Genomic DNA, 21,094 nt, shown 5'->3' on the forward strand with positions numbered 1-21,094 from the left:
GGTCCAATTCACATTCTCCTCTCTCCACTCAAGTGACAGGCTTTGGGTTTTAACCAAAAATATGTCAAGTGCCACAACAGTGGTGTATGAAAAATAAAGCTCCCGCTCCTATTCCCTAGACAAAGACGGTATTCACTTAGCCAGTGTCTGACTACTTCATAAATAATACTATTTATAACATCATACGTCTCTTTACTGAAGGAGGAACATTCATTCAATCAATTGAAGTTTTGCACAAATAATAAGTATGACAAATTATGATGTAAGGTGGGCTCATTCATTGAGGGTCATTTTACTTACTATTAAAGGAGTCAATATTTTCTTAGTGTTTTAATAATATTAGCTTTGCTTTGTATCATTTAGAAAGATGGAAGCTGTTTATTAGACTAATTCAGGAAGTCTAATCTTCATTCATAAAAGAAAATTGAAAGTGGTGGGTTTTATTTAAATCTTTCTCAGATTTTTGCTAATCTGAATGATGCAGCATCCCATAGATTTATATTAATTTTTGTTAACCAGCAGAGAAGATATGCAACAGAAGTGGCTGCTGCCTTTACAGCAGTGCCTACAGATGTTTTACATAAACAGATTGTGTTGACTATACTTATGAAGGAAGTGAACATTGATTGTCTTTGATTAGGACTGAATACAGATATGGCCATAATGATTGCTTTAGAATTAAACATTTCCTTGTAGCTGGAAAATTATGGTTTTTCTTTACCAGTTCTTGTAACATTGAGGGACTTTTATGAAGCCCATTAAAAATAGTGTGATCATGTAAAATATATGTTCAACTCAAAGTAAACCTTTGTGCTCTAAGTGATATTAATTTGCAAGCTGGAGTCAATGCTTTGTACTAAAAAGAGAAGTCTCTGGGATGATCACTCACTGAAATAATTTTGGAACTCTGTCACATGAGGCTACAATACAGAGAAGCCCCAACTCACTTGCTTCAATAATTATGATTTCTTAATATTTATTACTGCTCTGGCATTCTCAAATCCCCTGCTCTTTTGTAGAAATTAGCTTTTTAATAAAGCGAGAGGAGAAGGTTAGTAATCTGTTTCCATCAGAGCAGAATGTCTTGTTGGCTTCACCAGATGAAAATTGACATCTATTTATCTTTCCCTTAAAGGTCATTGCCTGAACTTCTGACTCATAGATTTAGGGGTTACTGCTGTTATTTTAATAGAATTGTGGTTCATATAATAGTCCATCTTTGTTGTTTGTATGAATTAATATTGCCAAAGAGAATAATTTAAAATCCCTTCTTAATAGATGTTATTGCCAGCCATTAGAGTCTCGTGAAGGCACAGAGACATATGGGACAGCCTCAGAAGAATAATTAGTAAAATTCATACAGACAGCTTGCCATTCAAGGCTTCAGGACAGACAATAGCAGAAACCTAACAGTCAATCTGAACGTGGTTTCCGGTTGGGCATAGAGGGTTTGGTCTGAGCCTGAGAATGTTTCTGGCGTGTTTCGTTTCAGGAACTACTGAGATTCATTTCTGTTCTTTTCTCTCTTCAACTCATAATTTTTGGTCAGCGTTCTCGAGTGTTACACATTTTGATTCATTTTTATGTGAACCCCGTGTCACGCTCGGCTACTCTTCTCCACTCTTGACCCCGTGTGTCTCTTCATCCTTCTCACCATGGCCATCCCTTTGACATCCTATTAACTGAAACGTAGCCCAAGAAGTAAATGCTCTCAAATAGAAATTGCTCTTTAGAAGTGTTAGAGAATTCTGCGATTCCGTAGAAATTTGTCAGGTTCCAAACACGCTGCACCTTAGTGTGGTTCTGGTCTTTACTTCTGGGCTCTAATGGGATGTCACTTCTTTCCCCAACATTACTGGTCTAAGATTGTTTGTGAAGACAACGTGGAGTCATTTAAGCAAGAAAATAGTTACTGATATCCCATTAACCTTGGTACCTTTAAACATGAGAGGGTGACTTTAGGGTTTAGTATCCTTCATCCCAGGTGGATTCTTTCCTGAGTGATCTGCCCAGTGTGGGGGATGGGACCACACATGGGAGCATTTCAGTTACTTGGAAGGGAACTTGACAAAGGTAAGCAGCATAGTTCATGTATCTAAGTTGGTGGCTGTATTCGGGGCATGAGGAAGGATGCTCACTAAATATATTACTGTTCTATGTACCATCCCTGAGCACTTTTTTCTCCCTTTCTCCTGCTTCGTGCTCTAGATCTGAATACCATTATCCCCAATACTTGATTTTTGAGGTTTCATGGAGTTTTTCCAGTTTATTTTTATTCAGTGTGTATAGACATATTACACGTTATGTCTGTGCACCACATGCATGCCATGCTTGTGGAGGCCAAAGAGGCACTAGAGCTGTGGTGAGCCACCATATGGTGCTGGGAATCAAACCCAAGTCTTCTGAAACAACACAGTGCTCTGAACCTCGGCGCCATCTCGCCAGGTCCCAAAGATTTTATTTATTTTAACAGAAATTTTTATTTCTGATTTCTTCTTTTTAAAAAAAAAATTGGATATTTTATTTATTTACATTTCAAATGTTATTCCCTTTCCCGGTTTCCCCTCTGGAAACCCCTTATCCTCTTCTCCCTCCCCCTGCTTCTATGAGGGTGCTCCCCCACCCACCCACTCCAGCTTCCCTGTCCTGGTATTCTTCTACACTGGGGCATAGAGCCTTCACTGGACCAAGGGGCCTCTCCTCCCACTGATGTCCGACAAGGCCATCCTCTGCTACATATGTGGCTGGAGCTATGGGTCCCTCCATGTATATTTTTTGGTTGGTGGTTTAGACCTTGGGAGCTCTGGGGGATCTGGTTGGTTGATATTGTTCTTCCTATGGGGTTGCAAACCCCTTCAGCTCCTTCAGTCCTTTCTCTAATTCCTCCAATGGGGACCCCGTGCTTAGCTGCGAGCACCCGCCTCAGTATTTGTTAGGCTCTGTCAGAGCCTCTCAGGAGACAGCCATATCAGGCTCCTGTCAACACTTGGCATCTGCAATAGTGTCTGGTTTTGGTATCTGTATATGGGATGGATCCCTAGGTGGGGCAGTCTCTTCAAGTAGAGCTGTCAGGCCCATTTGGTATCCAAAGACTTAAAGTTCACATAGGAGTTCATTAACTTGAATTTGCCCTTGGTAAGACCACCAAAGAAGATTAATGGCTTCTAATGCTAAACAGTTTAAATCTTCCAAACAGTCCAGTTTGAAAACTTCATTAAAAGTTTTAAAGCATTAAAAAAGAAGCATAGGCCATTGGATGTTATCAGATGTAAAACCAACACAGAGTATGGGGCCAGCTTACAATGCAGGGTAGCATCCAGTCCTTGGTGTGTGGCGCACATGCACAGCTTGCAGTACACAGCAGCACCTACACATGTCTCTGTCTCTGTCTTAGGTACAGAAGGACTGGGATTCAGCATCACCTCCCGGGACGTCACCATAGGTGGCTCAGCTCCCATTTATGTCAAGAATATCCTTCCTCGAGGGGCTGCCATTCAGGATGGCAGACTCAAGGCAGGAGACCGGCTAATAGAGGTGAGTGGCTTCTAGGCCAGCACTTCTGGCTTCCCCCGAAAAATTCCTTTCTTTGGGAACTAGCTTGGAAATATTTTCATGAAATAGAAAAGTGTGTATTTTAGCAGGAGTGTTGCACCAGAAAACAGTTTGTTTTACTGTATGTTTCCCCTGTTATCTGAAGGGATTGTCTTTATGTCTAGATTATTCATAAATATTAACTATATAGATAATTGGTCTATGAGCCCAGAGCGTATCTTGTCATTATGCATGTACCATACCTCTGTGATTGTGATTTTAGACAGCTTTATACTGAATATGTGTCAGCATAGGCAAGTCAACTTCTTAGACAACAGAACCAAGACAGATAAAGTGAACATGGTCTTGCACAGAAGGCCAAAAGGTTGGCATGGCAACCTGGACCACGAACTGAGACGCAGCATCCAACGTCATCAGCAAGGAAAACAGATTTTAGCAATCTCCTTTTGATGCTTATGGTTTAACTTCACTGGCATTTAAGGTCACTACAAACAGACGCATAGACATAATTTCTGATGTTGGAAGCTGTGCAAAAGAAAGAGGCACCAATTCAGAACTTAAGATCTATTTTTCTAAATGAAGCTAGATTCCACACTCATGCTAGTGTTTCTGTACTGAGCTGTGCCTCAACAGCACCAAGCTACACGCCTACAAGAGCCATACCCAAGTGCCCTCACTAAGGATTTTAAGCAAGAGTTCAACACTGGGTCATTATTTTCCCTACCAAACTGGTATGTATGTATGTATGCATGTATGTATGTATGTATATATGTGTGTATGTGTATGTATGTATGTATGTATGTATGTATTTACCTATCTTTTTTTTTAGTGATTCTTTTTGGTGTTTAGTGTTTACCTTTTAATGATAGAGTATTCTTCATTTTCAGTGAAACTTAACACATTTGTACTAAAGAGTCCTGCTGTATTCTCCTGTTTGGCTGTTGGAAAACCTGTTGCACACAGGCTGTTCAAGAGCTTAGTTCTTGTAGTGGCTTTATGTTGACTTGACCTCGTGGTTGCTCTCTGTTTATGGCATGTTTGTGGCAGTTGCAGCTCTGGTTTATGAGTGAGCAATAAAGCATTTATTACTTCCTCACTGACATCTGGCTACCTGATGGACTTCTTTTATGAACCATCAAAGCTTCCATGGTTACCTAGTCATGACCAAAATTTGCACAGAAAGACTCTCACTTACTAACCAACACTGTCAGTTCTGGATCTCTGGCTTTTCTTCCTCTGCAGTTCTGGACAGGGTTGTAACTAAACGTTTTCTCTTTGTTTTAGGTCAATGGAGTAGATTTAGCAGGCAAATCCCAGGAGGAAGTTGTTTCCCTGTTGAGAAGCACCAAGATGGAGGGGACTGTGAGCCTTCTGGTCTTTCGTCAGGAAGAGGCTTTCCACCCAAGGGAAATGGTGTGTAACTATAAGGCAGATGGAAGACTCCTCATGCATGTGAACCAGTGACCTAGGCTCCCTACTCAGTGGTGAATGTTTGTGTCCACCTGCCATCAGGGGTCTCTAGTTTTTATATTCTTCATGCATATCTCAATGCAAGCATTCTCAACCACGCCAGTCTTAGCAATAGACGCCTCAACTATGTGTGGATAGGTGCTTAATAAACAGCTTACATGGAGGGTTTCAGGGAAATCCTGTGTTTATCACTGTTTCTCCTGCTAACCCTGTTGAAACCCAAGATCACCCCAAAGAGTATACTCAAAACACTGCCAAACCCTCTCCTCATATGACAGGTTTTTGGGTTTCAGATTTTTGTAGTAAACACAACCTAAGCAAAGTTAATGGCGCTTCCTGTTTGATGGATAGGGAAACTTAACAAAATTAGTGTTAGGAAAATAAAGACATATTGCAAGCACAGGTGACCTTGGTTGGAAAAACATAAACAGTAGTTACTGTTTATAGCTCGCCTTTGCCCTCCACACTGATGCTAACCATTAAGCAGAGGTGTCGAAATGGTTTTGATGTGGGAATAAGATAACAGAGCGTAAATGTAGTTCTGAATATGCTTTTGAAAAAAATGTTGTTTTTATTATTTATATGTGAATTTTCTATACTTAGGTATAAAAGTGGCTTGTTTAGAAGAGTCGTCTTTATCTTTTGATGTGGTTAGAAGGTTGTCTTGGCTTCGGGCACAAGCAGCATCTTAAATATCCCGAAGCAGATTTGACCCAAGCCATCTCAGATGTTTGATAATCTCCTTTCAGCTAGCTGCTAGCTTTGTGTAGCCCTGACAAGTGACAGGATTTAGGGCTACAGTTCCCAAATCTGTCACATAGGCCCGATTCTCTTAAATTATGCATTGTGATGCATCATGGCTGATATATTCACCATAGAAATTAGTTGTTTATTTAAATATCTGTTGAAGCTAAATTTCAGTCATGGGTGTCCAATCCCTTGTTACACACAGATCTGAAAGTCTTACTTGGCCTTGTGGGGATATCAGACCCTGATAGAGGGTAGTAAGTGAACACTTGTGCGTTGTGTTTATTTTGAATAAATTATGAAAACGTCGTCATAGTTAACGAATGTTTAATGCATCCTTTCTCCATTTAAATGCCGTTTTTCCTTTTACCCCACTCTTATCCAATTTTGCGTTTAAGATGCCACCTGATCCTAAATCTGGGATGTCTCTATTCGATTGCAAATGAGCCCTCTCCAAAGCACCAGCCTCCCCTGGGCAGGCAGGCAGCCCCAGCTCTGCCTGGCACTCTGAGGCTGCATGTTGGCCTTACTGAGCCTGCCAAACTGCAGCCCTGTTCTTCAGTAGTCTCACAAGGGAGCCAGTGCCAGCCTGAGGTTATGCAGGTTCTTCTGGGCCAATTTGGATCTTCCAGGCTTCTGTTTCTCCCTTCTGTTGCTCCCCCTCCCTCATTTAATTTATTGCTTGTGAGCTTTTCATTAAGGACAGGGCCAGTAGGCTGTCAGGCTGTTATGCTTGCTGCAGCTGCTTTTTGAGACTTAAAATAATAACATTTCTGAAAAGTCAAAGTGAGTGTTTAAAAATAATTCTTAACTCCAATTAATATAACTCTTATCTCTGTCTCAGTTCTAGGGTCTTAATCTAAGTACTTTTTAATCGGTGTTTTGTCTTTTGTAAAAAAATTAAATAAGCCAAATTATCAACCTTTCATGTTCTGTATTATATAGGAAGAATTACATGTGTTTCCCACTGTTGTACAGACTGGTTTTTATCCGTATAGCTGTCAAATAGCCCTGAGGTTTGCTTGGGGACATTGGAAAACACATTTAGAAATAGCAGCATATTTAGATACAGAGTTTGATGAGGTTTCTTTTCCTGCACATAGCTTAGGAGGTAATGTGAATGAATGGGGAGACTTCTGTCTAGAAGAAATCTGACCTAAACCCTGACCGTCCAGAAGACAGCCATACGTCAGCCCACTTATAATGACCTTACAATGTTTACTTTTCAATGTAAAGGAAACAATCTAATTTTAAAACAATCTAATCTTTCTTTAACAAAGCATTGTGTCCTTGGGCCTTGATGATGAAAACCAGTCTGTACTGACATTTCTCTTTCATTCTTCTAGAATGCTGAACCAAGCCAGATGCAGACTCCAAAAGAAACGGTAAGAAGCTTGTCTTTAGAGGTGTTTCAATACTTGCTAATTCACTATGATACTGTTTTTCCTGTCTCTTTACCAAATGACCTAATTTTAAAATAATTTTTATTTACTTCTATATTGGGGGAAAGGCGTTATCAAATAGGCATAAAGAGGGAGACGTCAGAATTATTTTCTGTTCCTTTGTACAATATGGTGAGGTTAAGAGGGTGTAGGATAAAGTATAATCAGGAAAGATATGGTGATATGTCAGTGATGAAGGTAATCATAGTTGCTATAGTGAAAAAAGGAAGGGGATAAGTCAGGCATTCAAGTTCAAATACAGATGTAGCTCAACTATGTCCCTTTTAGAAAACTAAACAACCCTAATCCACACTGGGAGCTAAGGGTATGCTGTATTCTGTCTGTTATAGGCAATATGTTGGTCTCTGTGATGATGTATTCCATGGTGGAAGAGAAAGAATTTAATGCTGACAGTAATTAGCCAGATAAAAGTCAGGATCTTTGTATATTAAATGATCTTTATATTTTAAATAGCAAATAAAAATATTCCCAAACTCAGCCAAGTATGGTGGTAGATGCCTTTAACCCCAGCACTTGGGAAGCAGAGGTGTTTGAGGTCAGCTTGGTCTACATAGTTAATTACAGGGATAACCAGGGCTATGTAGGAGCCCTACTCCCTCCCCCACCCCACCCCCCAAAAGTTGTAACCAAATAGGTAAACCAAAATCATCAGACTATAAGGCTTTAATCAGACTTGATTTTTAAAATACAGATACGTAAACTATCAATGTAAATAAATAGAATGATATTTTCAAATATCTCATAATTTTTAAACTGGATGGCAAATAAGACCCCAGAGCAGAGTCAGGTCAGGAAGTAGCATCAATGAGTACAGGTTAGAAAGAGCCACAAGATTGAGGTTTTGGTTGTATAATGACTCAGCCAGTCATAGTCATGAAAACCACAGTGGTACTACACATTGAAGATTTCAGTCAGGGAGAGCAGCTGAGGAGATCGCTCTATCTGAAAGGACAGTCACTGTGGCAAAGACAATGGAAAGCTGTGTAGTGTGGACCAGCAGAGGTTGTCAAAGCACAGGCAAATAGGCCCTCTAACTCCAAGGAGCAATTCCGCACACAAATTTTTCACACATGTATGAACATGTATGTATATTTATACGTATGTATGTTTGTGTCTAAAGATGGCATTTCAATTTAGTAGTAAACTGTGGCTTACTCAGCCTGTACAACAACAGTTATAAAAAGTGGTTTATTTACTTAGTGCTGGGCTCGTCCCCACATAAATATTGAACATCCTATCACAGAGCTGAACTCACAGCCAAACATTCACCTTTACAAATTTGACACTTTCTTTACTAGCCACCATGGTTAATCCTAGCTGGTCCCGAACTTAAACATCAAAAGTCCTGGAAAATCTTGAGCAAAAAGAAAATGTGAAAATTTTGATTTACTCTGGAAGAAAAAATACCTGTGACTTTAAAACCTGACACACAGGCAGCCCCCAGCTTACAAAGGGTCAAAATACCAGTTTCACAGGAGGGCAAAACATACGTATAACATCCTTTTATCTCAGTTTTCATGAGAAATTAGTAGGTGATCGAAGCGCTTGAATGCCTTCTCAGATGAAAATCTCTGTAGTAGATATTTTATCCACACGTAAGCTAACAGTGTTCGCTGCGATGCTGGATAACGTTGGATATGCTAAATGCATTTTGGGTTTGCAGTGTCTTCAGCTTAGAATAGGTTTATCTAGGTGTAATTTCACTGTGAGTCAAGGGACATTTCTGTTCTCCTACATCTTTATGTGTACATATTTATTTTTATCTTATGATTAGTATTATACATTGCTATAGCCGTATCCCAAAGCATTTGCTGTATAAACACGGAAAGAGGGATTTGCAGAACGGCCGTGGGATGAATGCCGCTCCACTGGGGCTCTGAATCTTCCTGACTTCTGTGGTTTCTGTAAAGCATAATGTGATTAGAATCCTTCGTCTGCCCACACCGATTCTTATCAAGTCTTTGAGGGATGTAGGGGTATTGGAAAGACAAACAGAGCTGACTCGCTAAGGAATTGAGTTGGAATTCCTTATGGTACCTTTACCAGGATAACAACTGCTTAATGTTTCTGACATATTTACCTCAAAATGTTTTCATCATTTGTTCTCAGCTGTCTTTGTAGCATAGCGATAAACTTTGTACATTTTTTTTAACTTAAAAACTTTATTATCTTCAAGGCTATTCTGGATTAATTACCTTTAGGTAATTTTTTTTTCTTGTTGTGAAAATCTAAGAAAGTTCTCTTCATCCACCTCTTCTGTAATGAATTTTTTTCAAAACCTAATTTTAGTAATGGTTCTTAAAACACTTTAACCTCCCTTTCATCCCTCCAGAGGTAGTGGGAAAGAAAGGATATGGGGGAAGTGGACCTGTTTAGGAACATTCTTGGAAGCAACTCCTGTCTGTGGTGTCTGGAAATCAACAGTTCAGTTCAGTTACCAGTGGCAGCTCGATCCACTTGTAAACACTTCATGAATATATTAGCAGTCCAGCTTGGTAGAGTAGGGATATCAAACAAGAATCCACAACAGTGGCACTACCTAACAGAGACAGCCAGGCCTCAGCCTCAGCACGAGTCAGCAGAAAGGACCAGGAGGAATACCAGGAGAAGTTCTCTGCTGTGCCTCTCTAAGCAAAGCAAAGATCAGTGAAGACTCGAGACCCACAAGAGAGGCACAACTAGCTCTGTAAGCAATCTAGTTCAACTGCCATCATTGTCCATTGAGTCCTATTTATACCCTACAAACATCCCATGTCCTCCATGAGTCTTGCCTCAGTTGACATCAGTCTGCCAATCAACCCAAGTCCACTGAAGTGGCAAGAAACTGCAGCACACCACCAGAAGTCTGTGTTTCTCTTTATGGAGTCCCGACAAATGCAGCTTAACTACTCAATGTAAGGCAGACCAATACATGCATGTCATCAGTGAAGAATTCTTCATCACGTGTCCTTTCACATGCTTGTTTGAACAGAATATCCTTTCACCTATGTCTGCTTCAGCGAAATGTTCCTTCATGTGTTGCCGCAGCAAAACACCATGCAACTGACTTTCCAAGGAACCCTGAAGTTTTTACTTCATCTTCCATTGTTAGCACTCTGGAACATTTGAACTTCAGTTTCAGCCTTTTCCTTCCATGCGGGCTTCACACTGTTCTCACTGTATAACACTTATTCCCCTGAACTGACAGTAAATTATCTAAGTAATTCTCTGTTTCTCCTGAATGTCTCAATGCAAGGACATTTTCCTATGTAGCCATACTCTAGTTGTCAGAACCAATAAAGCAACCTTGGTTTTACAGTGCTCTAACTGCCCACAGTAGTTTATAAAATAAACAAGAAGTCAGAATGGCCCTCTAGGCTCCAGCCCAAGCCAGGTCATGGCATGGCATTTAGTCATGTGTCTGGGATCTTCGTCTGGAGTGGTTCTTTAGTGTATCTTTGTTTTACATTTTTTGTAAATACTACAGTGAGAACTTTTTTAATTCTTTAAAGAGCACATCTCTTTGAGAGTATCCCTTCACTTGGGTTTTTCTGTTTTTTTTCCCCCTCGGATACTTTTCAGGTCAGATACTGGAAGTTAATAGCTATTATTGTTATAAACAAACAAACAAAAAAGTCTTTAAAAATATTTGCCCTTCATTGAATCAGGAAATAACATAGGAAGTCCAGATATATGATTGTGATTTAATAGGTATGCCTGGTAGTCTCACCACTGGGGAGGCTGAGGCAGGAGGATCCTTGTGCCAAGTCCTGCATGGTATACTGTGGAGTCGGCAAGTCTAGGAAACTTGAAAGACCATGTCTCAAACAACAAAACAAAACAAGTGGGGGAAGGGGATCTGGCTTATGGGGAGAGGTGAACAAAGACAGAGATCTTAGAATGAACAATACCCTGAGTTCAACCCCCAGTAACTACAAAAATAATAGTGAATAAGCAGTCTAAATAGTGAATCTCAGAAAGATGGGCTCAAATAGGGAACATAAAATTCATCTTTCGTCTCTATTTGGGGCAGTTGTAATAAAGGCAGATAGCATCCCCACAAATCTCTGTACATATCCACAGTCAGTTGTCAACTCAAGATACAATACACAAGCTTAGAGGCTCTCAAATTGCCTCTATAGTTGCTCTGTCTGTTTATACATTCACCTGTCATTCCTGGGTGTATGTACATATATCCTTATCTCTCTCCTTCCTTCCTTCCTTCCTTCCTTCCTTCCTTCCTTCCTTCCTTCCTTCCTTCCTTCCTTCCTTCCTGTAGTTCAGGTTGCCCTTGTTCTCAGGGTCTTCCTGCCTCAGCCTCCTGAGCTCTAAGTTTAGTTTTGCACCACTGTGCCCAGCAGAAACCCATCCAGTTCAGCACATTGTTAAATATCATAGCTCTGAAGAATGCCTTTAACAATTGGAGTTTGCAAAAGGGGACTGCCTATTATTGACCCATTCTTTCTTACTGAATGGCTTCCTCCCCTCTCATTTGAATTTGAAGTATCTCTCCCTGATTATGGATCCTCCAGGAGTTTACAGGCTAAGGACTCAGTGGAGCAGGACTCCTGTGTAAGAGCTTTGTGAACATATCACGGCTGTCTCCATGTGCTTCTCCCATCTTACTGTGCTCTGTATCTACGACTTTTCCCCCCTTTGTTTTCTTTGCTATATTTTATGCATTTCATCGACCCAGAGATTTGATAGTCGCTTCCCCTTCTTTAGGAATGATTGATGTGATGAAGTTCACTGTACATCCACAGTCCCTCCTGGGCAGTCAGGATCTCAGCTACAGGGACTAGTGTTAACAGAAGAGAAAACACTAGGTAGGGAATGAAGAAGGCTGTTGGTCATTTTTCTTCCTCATTGGACATTCTTCTCTGAGGATTATGGGAAACTCGATAGCTTTCACAGGGCACATTAGGCAGAACCCCCATTTCTAATAGGCTTGGCCAAAACAAAACAAAACACCTTTGTTTTCTGGACATTAAAGGCAAATTTGCCAATGGAGAAGCATGCAGGGGAGAACTGTAGTCAAGTTTGATGGGAACTCGTTCATGCTCTACAGACATGCACACAGTAGATACCCACTGCCCATGTGTGTGAGAGAGCAAGCAAACCAGCTGAAGCATGTTGGAGAACGTGTTAACCTTTGTGCCGAAGTGCAAACTAGAACCCTTTAGTCGAAGGGACACAGCTTCAGAGGGCACAACAAGGAAGTAGAGAGTGGTTTCTACTCTGCCTGAGCACGGAGCTCCCTGCACTAGGTCAGCATTGTGGGGATTTTTATGATGTTGCATCTCAAAATGGTTTTTGAAGAGCAAGCTTTTAAAAGTTACTGCTTCCCCCAAACCCTAAATTTCTAAAAGCTGGTGTTAATTTCAGTCTCCTTCAAGCGCCAAGTGGATTAATAATGAAATGCTAATGAGGCTGACAGTGCCTCCCTTCAATGTTCTTAATGACAATAAAGTCTCAAGGTTTGATACAAGAACCATAAGAGAAGACCCTCCCACCCCACCCCCACGGTCTCTTGCAGGTTTTCACAGTAAGTGAAACTGCCAAGCAAGGCAGTGGGGGAGCGCTCCCACCTTGATTAGCCTTTTTCTTCATGAATTCACTCAGCTCCTTGTCTTGATTTTTCAAGTAGGGGGAAAAAATCCAACAAAACCGAGAATTTTAAGCTTTTGTAAAATCATTATGGAAATGTTGGAATCAGTAAACATGAGAAAGCCAAACTGAAGATCTAAATCCGCCAATGACAGTTAAGGTCCTCTGGATTGGAGAAAAGAATTGGTAATGGTTGAGTCCCTGTGTGCATAAAACACAGCTGTGATTCCTTGAATTTAGCAAAGCCCAAGAACCTACTGTATCCATGGCTTTTCAAACGCAGCATTCTCAGTAAAATCTATTTGTCTTCTAATTGTTTCTGAATTCCAAATACAAGCGGACAGTGGTGTGGCTTGGAGTTATAGATGCTGTTTTTTTTTTTTCCTTTTGATTACTGAAATCTCCCACATGAGAGATATTATTACTTCGGTTGTTTGTGATGCTGATGTGAGCACGGTTTCTTTTACATGTTTGCTAGGCCGGTGCTTTTGCATTGAGATGCTCCCAGCTTCCAGATGGTATATTTTTGCATTTACAGTAAGACTGCAACAGTAGACATTTATAGAATAATTACCTAGTGTTTTGTTTTTGATACACATAGATTAGAGAAATGAAAAATGAAGTGAAAATTAGCATTTATAGAGCATTGCATGGGTATAAAGATATTTCTGTATAATAAATGTGTGATATATCAATATTTTGATACAGTTACTTGACCTTGGTTTGTCTCCAGTTCATTAGTTTTATTGATTTGAACCATAATTCTCTGGGAATATTGTAGAGATGAAGTGGTTACAAAGAGCAGAGAAGCTCAGTCAGATGGTAAATATTTACTTTATATTGACACTATCCTTTAAACATTTATTTTTTGTTATTACTGCATACTAACCATGTTCTAAAAAGGTTGCAGTTTTTATATCACTGAAAACTGACTCCTCCTTACTCACTGTCCAGCTATTCTTTGAAATGTTTCCAAGAATGCACTCCTGCATGGCTGGCCATGTAGGCTAGGAGCTTCTAAACTGCCTTTCATGAGGCCCCTGCTTTATCACCAGTGGCACAAACATGTATGCACACAGACATACACACACACACACATACACATTTGAAACGCCTCAAATTCATTTTTAAATTATTTTATTGTTACTTGATTTAGGCACTTAGAATTTTTTTCAAAAATTGGATAGGATACAAAAAAAAAGAAAGGCCTGTTCCTATCCTCTATAATAGCCAAGTTTTATGAGGAACTGAGAGTCGTTTGAAAGCTGTCCATCTAGGGTGACAGTTCACCACTGTAACTGATGGTCCACTTTAAATGACTAAAAAGGACGCTACAGCTGTCTTTCCAATTTGGGAAACGGGAGGACTACTTTGCAGGCTTCACTGAGTCCTAAGTATTCTAAGGCTGATGCTGCAGAAGTCTGTTTTTCCACTTGAGATGGCAGATGCCGAGATGGTGTGTTTCACCTTGGTGAGGTTGCTGAGGACCTGGACAGCAACCTGCCCTTTCTTCTTGGGTACTGAACTTGCATTTAGTAATAGAATGTGGCCTCACACCATACTCCCATTGGGTTATAGATTCATTTTTCATTTCTTCCTCTACTTTAAGGAGGGGGGGGGTGAACAAGGGTTTATATATCCTAACTGTGTGGGATCTTGAAAGACTTTCTTTGAGCGTCTTCAGTTAGGAAACCAAAGAGTTGTACATGGCTAATTAATTAAACAACGGTGCTTATGTGATATTCGCCAGTGATACGATGTGTGATTGTGAGATTATGGAAATCTCTTCCCAGATGTTATTCGGTTCTATCTTGTCTCCCAGATGTTGCTGGTTATAGCTCAGCACTGGCCCTAAATCTGAACACCTTTCCTGGCTAGCTTTGTATCATTGGGTTTTTGATATTGCCTATGCATAAAATGGACACAGTATCAGTGAATATTGAACTAACTGCTGATGACTGGAAACCCTCCATGCAAAGACAAATGATTTGCTTATCTTGGCTTTTTAAAAGTTGTTTTACATAGCAAAGACAGAATAGTACAAAGACTTTGCAGACTAGCCCCAGACTTTAGGAGTCTGTATATCTCTTTTGTGTTATCCCTGTGTTTCTTAGAGTCACTTGCAGGTTTGGTACAACACTGATGTAAGCATGGCCTGAAGCTCCTCACTACCAGGCCCAGGGGGCATCTTGAAAGCCAGTTGTGCCATCCTCATGGATCTTATCAAGGAAGGAAACCTGCCTATTCTCATTAGAGAACTTGTCAATAGAGATCTTTCGTGTAGTAGCTAGAGAAAGAGGCATTAGTATTTTAATACCCTGTGCAATTCTTTTCCCTTTTAGAAAGCTGAAGATGAGGACGTTGTTCTCACACCCGATGGTACCAGGGAGTTTCTGACTTTTGAAGTTCCACTGAATGACTCAGGATCTGCAGGGCTTGGTGTCAGTGTCAAGGGGAACCGTTCCAAAGAGAACCACGCAGATTTGGGGATCTTCGTTAAATCCATTATCAATGGTGGAGCTGCATCTAAAGTAAGAGCCGGTCATTTTCGTTCATCCCACTGCTGGCGAGGTTTCTCACCCGCCCTACCCCTACCCATGACCGATACGTTCTTTTAGTAACATTTTCTCTCTTTATAGATCCTCTATTTAGGTGAACATTTGTGGGTTGGAGCTCATTACTCTCACTCTTCATTCTATCTCATCTGTAGTCTTATTAGTTCAGTGATAATAATGTGTGAAGGCAAAGCATGAGTCCTGGGCTGGGGAGAAGGTATCTTTTTCCTCCCCATCTTTGGAGGACGTTTGCTCCTTCTAGACCTAGAGTGAGTTTCCTAGCTGTTTATGGAAGACAATTTTCTACAGTTGTCTTGATCTTCATGGATCTCATTTATAAACCACCTTGATGGCTGTTTCTGAAAGCAAGCAAGCCCATGATGATCACTTTGTGTCCTTTGAATTAGTATTCCATTTGGTTAACAGATTATAATAATGGCTTGGGAATGTCTAAAAGGCTGAAATAGACAGAGGCTACAGCAGCTGCTTACAATGAGATGAAAGCCCCCAGATCCCTTTTTCTTTCCTTTTTTGTTTTAATTTAAACTTTCAGAAAAGCAGTTTCTTGCAGACTGCTCAGCAATCCTCACTTGCCTTCTTCACAGGATGGAAGGCTGAGGGTAAATGACCAGCTGATAGCTGTGAATGGAGAATCTCTACTGGGCAAAGCCAACCAGGAAGCCATGGAGACTCTACGGAGGTCCATGTCCACCGAGGGCAACAAGCGTGGCATGATCCAGCTCATTGTGGCGAGGCGGATCAGCAGATGTAACGAGGTAAACAGAGGATGATGCCTGGGAGAGCCATCATTTATCTCTTTGGCTCTATGAGATTGTGCGGGTTTGTCAGGAGAACATCTTGTTTTCAAACATTGTCTCATGTGACCCAGCATAGTCTGAACTTTCTGTGGAGGATGACTTTAAACTTCAGATCCTCTAGCTCCACTTCTCCAGTGCTGGAGTTACAAGTATGCACCATCATTTTTGCTTATGCAATAGAGGGGACCAAACCTAGGGCTTATTCTAGACAAATGCTCTATGAACTGAGCTATAGCCCCAGCCTTATGACATACTTGCTGTAGCAAGGCCAGATCTCTTAATCCTTCTAATCCTTTCAAATAATGCCACTTCCTAGTGACTAAGCTTCACATATATGAGACTATGAAGGCCTTTCCTATTCAAACCAACACATACTTGTATTGTTTTTATTTGCCAAATGTAGAATGAAATAGGCATAATTATTAAGCTAATTTTTACAACAAGGATCAATATAACATTAACTGAAAGCCTTAGTTATTCTTTTAAATGGGAAGAATTCAAATTTGATCCTGAGAGTCTTGTTGCCCACAGGACTGCCCCTCTTTATTCTACTAGTGGTGCTAAGGGGTGGATTCCAGATATTACACTGGCTGGTCATGTGTTCTTACTGACTTGCATCTCAGCCTTTCAGTGATGTCTTGAACAGTGGTTATGTTTTGTCAAATCATTGTTTGGTATTTTTATTCCAAGTTATGTAGATGCTTGTGAATAGTTCTCAGAATGGTGTACAACACACGTATCTATATTAAGTAGTTATTTAGAGAAATGAGTTGTTTCCAATTCCCAAGGATAGTGGTCAGCGGACAGATATGTATTAAACATCTTCTGTATGTTAGAAATTTTGATAGGTTCTGAGAACACAGCAGTGTGTATTCACAAAAGTATCATAGCTTTTAAAAAGCACGATCCAGAGGCTAAGAAGACAGCAGAGAGGGAAGATGCTGCTGCACAAACATAAGGACTTCCATCCCAGATACATAGAGACAAAAGAATCCATGGGTTCTGGAGCTCACTGGCCATCCATCTGGCTGCATCTCTGAGCCCCAGGTTCAATAAGAGATTCTGACTCAGATAAAATAAAGCACAGAGCCATAGAGGGTATCAACTGCTGGCATGTACACACACATACATACATGCATGGATGCATGCATACGCCCCCCCCCAAACACACACATTCATATATATATATATACTCACACATACTCTCACATAAACACACACACACACACACACACACACACACACACACACCCTGAATATGGAATAGTGTGGGAGAGTTTTGCAATAAAGAGTAACAAAGATCATTCTGTTTCTGTAGGATTCTGATTCCCCAAGAGTAAGGCAAACGTGCACCAGCTTGAAAATGTTTTGATAAAGGCACTGATTTATTCCATTTTGCCCTATGAAAGATGTGAGTCTAGATTCCCTACTGAAATATCCCTGTCACATTTACTTCTACGTTTGAATTTACGTGAATGAAGAAGATTTAAGTGTGGGAGCAGCCATGATCCACATAGCTGACTGTGTTTCTCTGTTATCATTTTCTATATGGCTGGTTCTTAATGTTTCTTAGGACACAGTAGCTTATAGTTAAGTGTGTGTGTTTGTGTGTGTGTGTGTGTGTAAGGTGCTGAGTAAGTATGGAGAAGCTATTTGTACTGAGAGTATTTGACCAAAGAATTATGCAGCCAAAGGAGTGCAGTTAGGGTTCCCAGTAGGCCTCACGTGTGCTTTTTGCTGGTGTGAGATTTATATCACTTCCAAAAACATTTTCTGTCCGAGTCATCGTGGAAGGATTGTGTAAATTATGCTACAGTAAATATTGGTGTCCCCATAGGCCATCCTGCTGTCACGTTTGGGTCCCAGTCTACAGTAATGTTCTTGAGCTCCTTGTAGGTGTGCGAGTCCAGTCTGAGACAGTAGCATAGTATCTCACCGAAGTCTCTTGATGTTCAAGGCTTTTTATTCTTGATGTTCTCCTAGAAAAGACAGGAATTCATGAAAAGGAGCTTCTGTATTGGCAACACGGTTCTGTTCCTCATTTTTGGGGTGCTATATTGTGTGTATGTGTGGGGGTGTTGGTGTATGCATATAGCACACATGCATTTGCTTATCTATGATATTCATTGAGGCAGGGTCTCTCTGGAATCACAGTTTTCCAGTTTGGCTAGACTGGCTGGCCTGTAAGTCCCTGGGATCTGCCTGAGATCTGCCTGGGATCTCTCTCCACCTGTCTCCTACTCTCCAGCACCACACTTTACTGAAAGTACTGCTGTGACTTGGTTTTACACAAGCGCTGAGACTCTGAACTCAAGTCCTTGTGTTTACTGCACAAAGACATTATCCACTGAGCTCTTTCCTTCTCACCCCTACCCAAAGTGCTTGCCTCACACCCAAAAAACCCTGGAAAAGCACTTACCTATCTCCATAGCCTCTCTATGTAGGCTGTCTGCCTAACATCAACATAGCCTTATATCTGATCTCCGCACTAGTTGCTGTTTGAAACCTATATTTCTGGTCGTTCTGCAGCATGCAAGGGTCTCCTGAGCAGCGCCTCTGGTCTGCTTTGCTTGATTTTGGAGTTCTAACCTCTGCTCTCTTTCCATCTGCTGTGAGTCTCTGGCTCTACTTCCTGTCCTTCCTGTGTATGTGAGCCTCACACTCTTCCCAGGTTGATCTTCTCTGCATATGTTCCCAAGCTTGTTCCTTACCTGCACAGTCTGTGTCTCACAAAATCCCAACATTTTTCATGAGAAAAATATAAGGGAACTAGTCACCTTGTGTTAGCATACATAGACATGTGGTGTCATCTACTCTAAACAGCACAGTCTGATTGCCCTTTATTACATTTACATTTCTTTGTCCTTATAGATCAGAGACTTTGTGTGTAGAGGGACCTGTGTAGGTTCTGCGTAGACATGGTGTTCTTCCAGATAAAGGCTTGAGCATCCCTGTGGTTGAGTTTTTGTAGGTGTTCCTGGAACAGGTGCCGAAGGATACTGAAGGATAATGATGTAATGCTGAATGAATCTCATGAGCTTGTGTTCTGCCAACAACCTCCTCCTATGCAGAGATTGTAGATGTTCTCCCTGCACATCTCCTAAGCACTGGAAATATGTCTTCAGAGATATGAGGTTCCCGTAAGCTCTCAGACATGGCCTCTCTATCTATGGCTTGGTCTGGGAGTGTCTCTTCCCAGGCCATTCTTGTGCATCTGAGCTGTCCTAATGCAGATACTGCCCTCCCCTGTGTTCTGTTAGAGACTGACTCTCACTAGCTAGATGGACCTTCTTCCACAGTCTGCCAAGCAAATTGATCTCTTTAGTTCTCCAGGGTAGATGCCTGGTCATGTCACCTGGCTCCAGGGTCAGGCCATTGTGGAATTGTCTGCATTGCTCCACCTGACAATGCTCTGTTTCATAGACAGGTGCCTGGTAACTCACCTGGGCTCTCTTTACCTTGAATCTGTCTGCTGCTTCTACCACCTTTTCCTCCTAGCTGAGGCCCTCAGGCATCCTTTCAATTTTAGAATACTCTCTTCACTATGTTTTCATAGCCCCTTTACTTTTGAAGGATGATGGGAGATTTTTAGAAATTGTGCCCTATCCCTATTCACTCCTGAAGGATAATGTTATTAAAGACAGATTTGGTTGGTTGGTTGTTTTTGTTAATTTGGTTTTTAATATGATTTTTTCTTTTTTTGTTTTGTTTTGTTTTTTTGGATTTTTCGAAACAGGGTTTCTCTGTGCAGCCCTGGCTTTCCTGGAACTCACTCTGTAGACCAGGCTGGCCTCGAACTCAGAAATCCGCCTGCCTCTGCCTCCCGAGTGCTGGGATTAAAGGCGTGAGCCACCGCCGCTTTTTCCTTCCTTCCTTCCTTCCTTCCTTCCTTCCTTCCTTCCTTCCTTCCTTCCTTCCTTCCTTCCCTCCCTCCCTCCCTCCCTCCCTCCCTCCCTCCCTCCTCCTTCCTTCTGTCTCTTCCTCCTTCCTTCTTTCCTTTTATTTCCCTCCCTCCCTCCCTCCCTCCCTCCCTCCCTCCCTCCCTCCCTCCCTCCCTCCCTCCCTCCCTCCCTTCCAGTTTGGAATACATGAAACAGGAAGACAAATTGAGAAATCTGTTGCCTTCCAAAGGAGGCTGGAGGGGACTGGTACCTCTGTGTGGTACTCAAAATAAGTTATGTATGAGAATTAGGCTGATTTTAAATATCTGAAGGGAATGGATATTTGTGGGAATTGCTGTAATTTGTCATAGAATAGTTATTTCAGTATGTCTGTTAGAAGCAATTCTATATAAAACCTTGTTTTAGCCTAAGAATAAAGCTCTGCCAGGTAAGCAGTATCTTAAATCTCATGTGAGGGGATTTAGATATCAAGGACTGCTTCAAAATTAATTCTTTCTTTAGATTTAATCCTTTTAGAATTAGAAAGCTACACAGAATAGAAACAGCCCTGAGGGATAAGTCCTGATTTTTGACCTGTGTGTTTTATGAGATGAATTTGGATAGGTCAGTGAAGAGGGGAGTAGGGGACATGATATGGCCAGCATGGTGACAGTCATTTAGAGGCAAGATCCTCACCATCACACATTTGATCTGACTGACTGTGTCATTTCCCAGTGATATGGAGAGGAACATGGCATTCTTGTGTGAGTTTCTGGTTCTTCTGTCAAAGGGCGCAGTAACCTGGAGGCTCATCCCATTAAGATTCTTGCTATCACAACCCAAGGACGTGAAGGAAACTAAATGAAAACAGAATTTGAATTTAACACTGAGCCCTAAAACTCTCCCCCAATTGGTTATCCAGCCCTAAGTGGCCAACCCTGAACATAAAAGTAACATTACATGGACTGAGCAGGTTGTATCTATATGTTTCTGAATAATGACAGTTTTTTTAAAGACCATGG

At 41.1% G+C, this 21,094-nt stretch overlaps 1 protein-coding gene across 24 annotated transcripts in view; it reads left to right on the plus strand.

Moving 5' to 3' along the window:
• Positions 1 to 21,094, plus strand: part of Pard3 (par-3 family cell polarity regulator) — a 548,906-nt gene that overhangs the window by 309,969 nt on the left and 217,843 nt on the right. For all 24 annotated transcript variants that reach the window (XM_006531520.3, XM_006531523.3, XM_006531524.3 and 21 more), the window contains 5 exons: positions 3,395 to 3,534; positions 4,837 to 4,965; positions 7,116 to 7,154; positions 15,161 to 15,349; positions 15,979 to 16,149. In XM_006531520.3, the coding sequence (XP_006531583.1) occupies positions 3,395 to 3,534; positions 4,837 to 4,965; positions 7,116 to 7,154; positions 15,161 to 15,349; positions 15,979 to 16,149 (668 nt within the window). The remainder of the gene's footprint in view (positions 1 to 3,394; positions 3,535 to 4,836; positions 4,966 to 7,115; positions 7,155 to 15,160; positions 15,350 to 15,978; positions 16,150 to 21,094) is intronic.

This window comes from Mus musculus, chromosome 8, assembly GCF_000001635.26.
Source record: "Mus musculus strain C57BL/6J chromosome 8, GRCm38.p6 C57BL/6J".
In the NCBI taxonomy this organism is placed as follows: domain Eukaryota; kingdom Metazoa; phylum Chordata; class Mammalia; order Rodentia; family Muridae; genus Mus; species Mus musculus.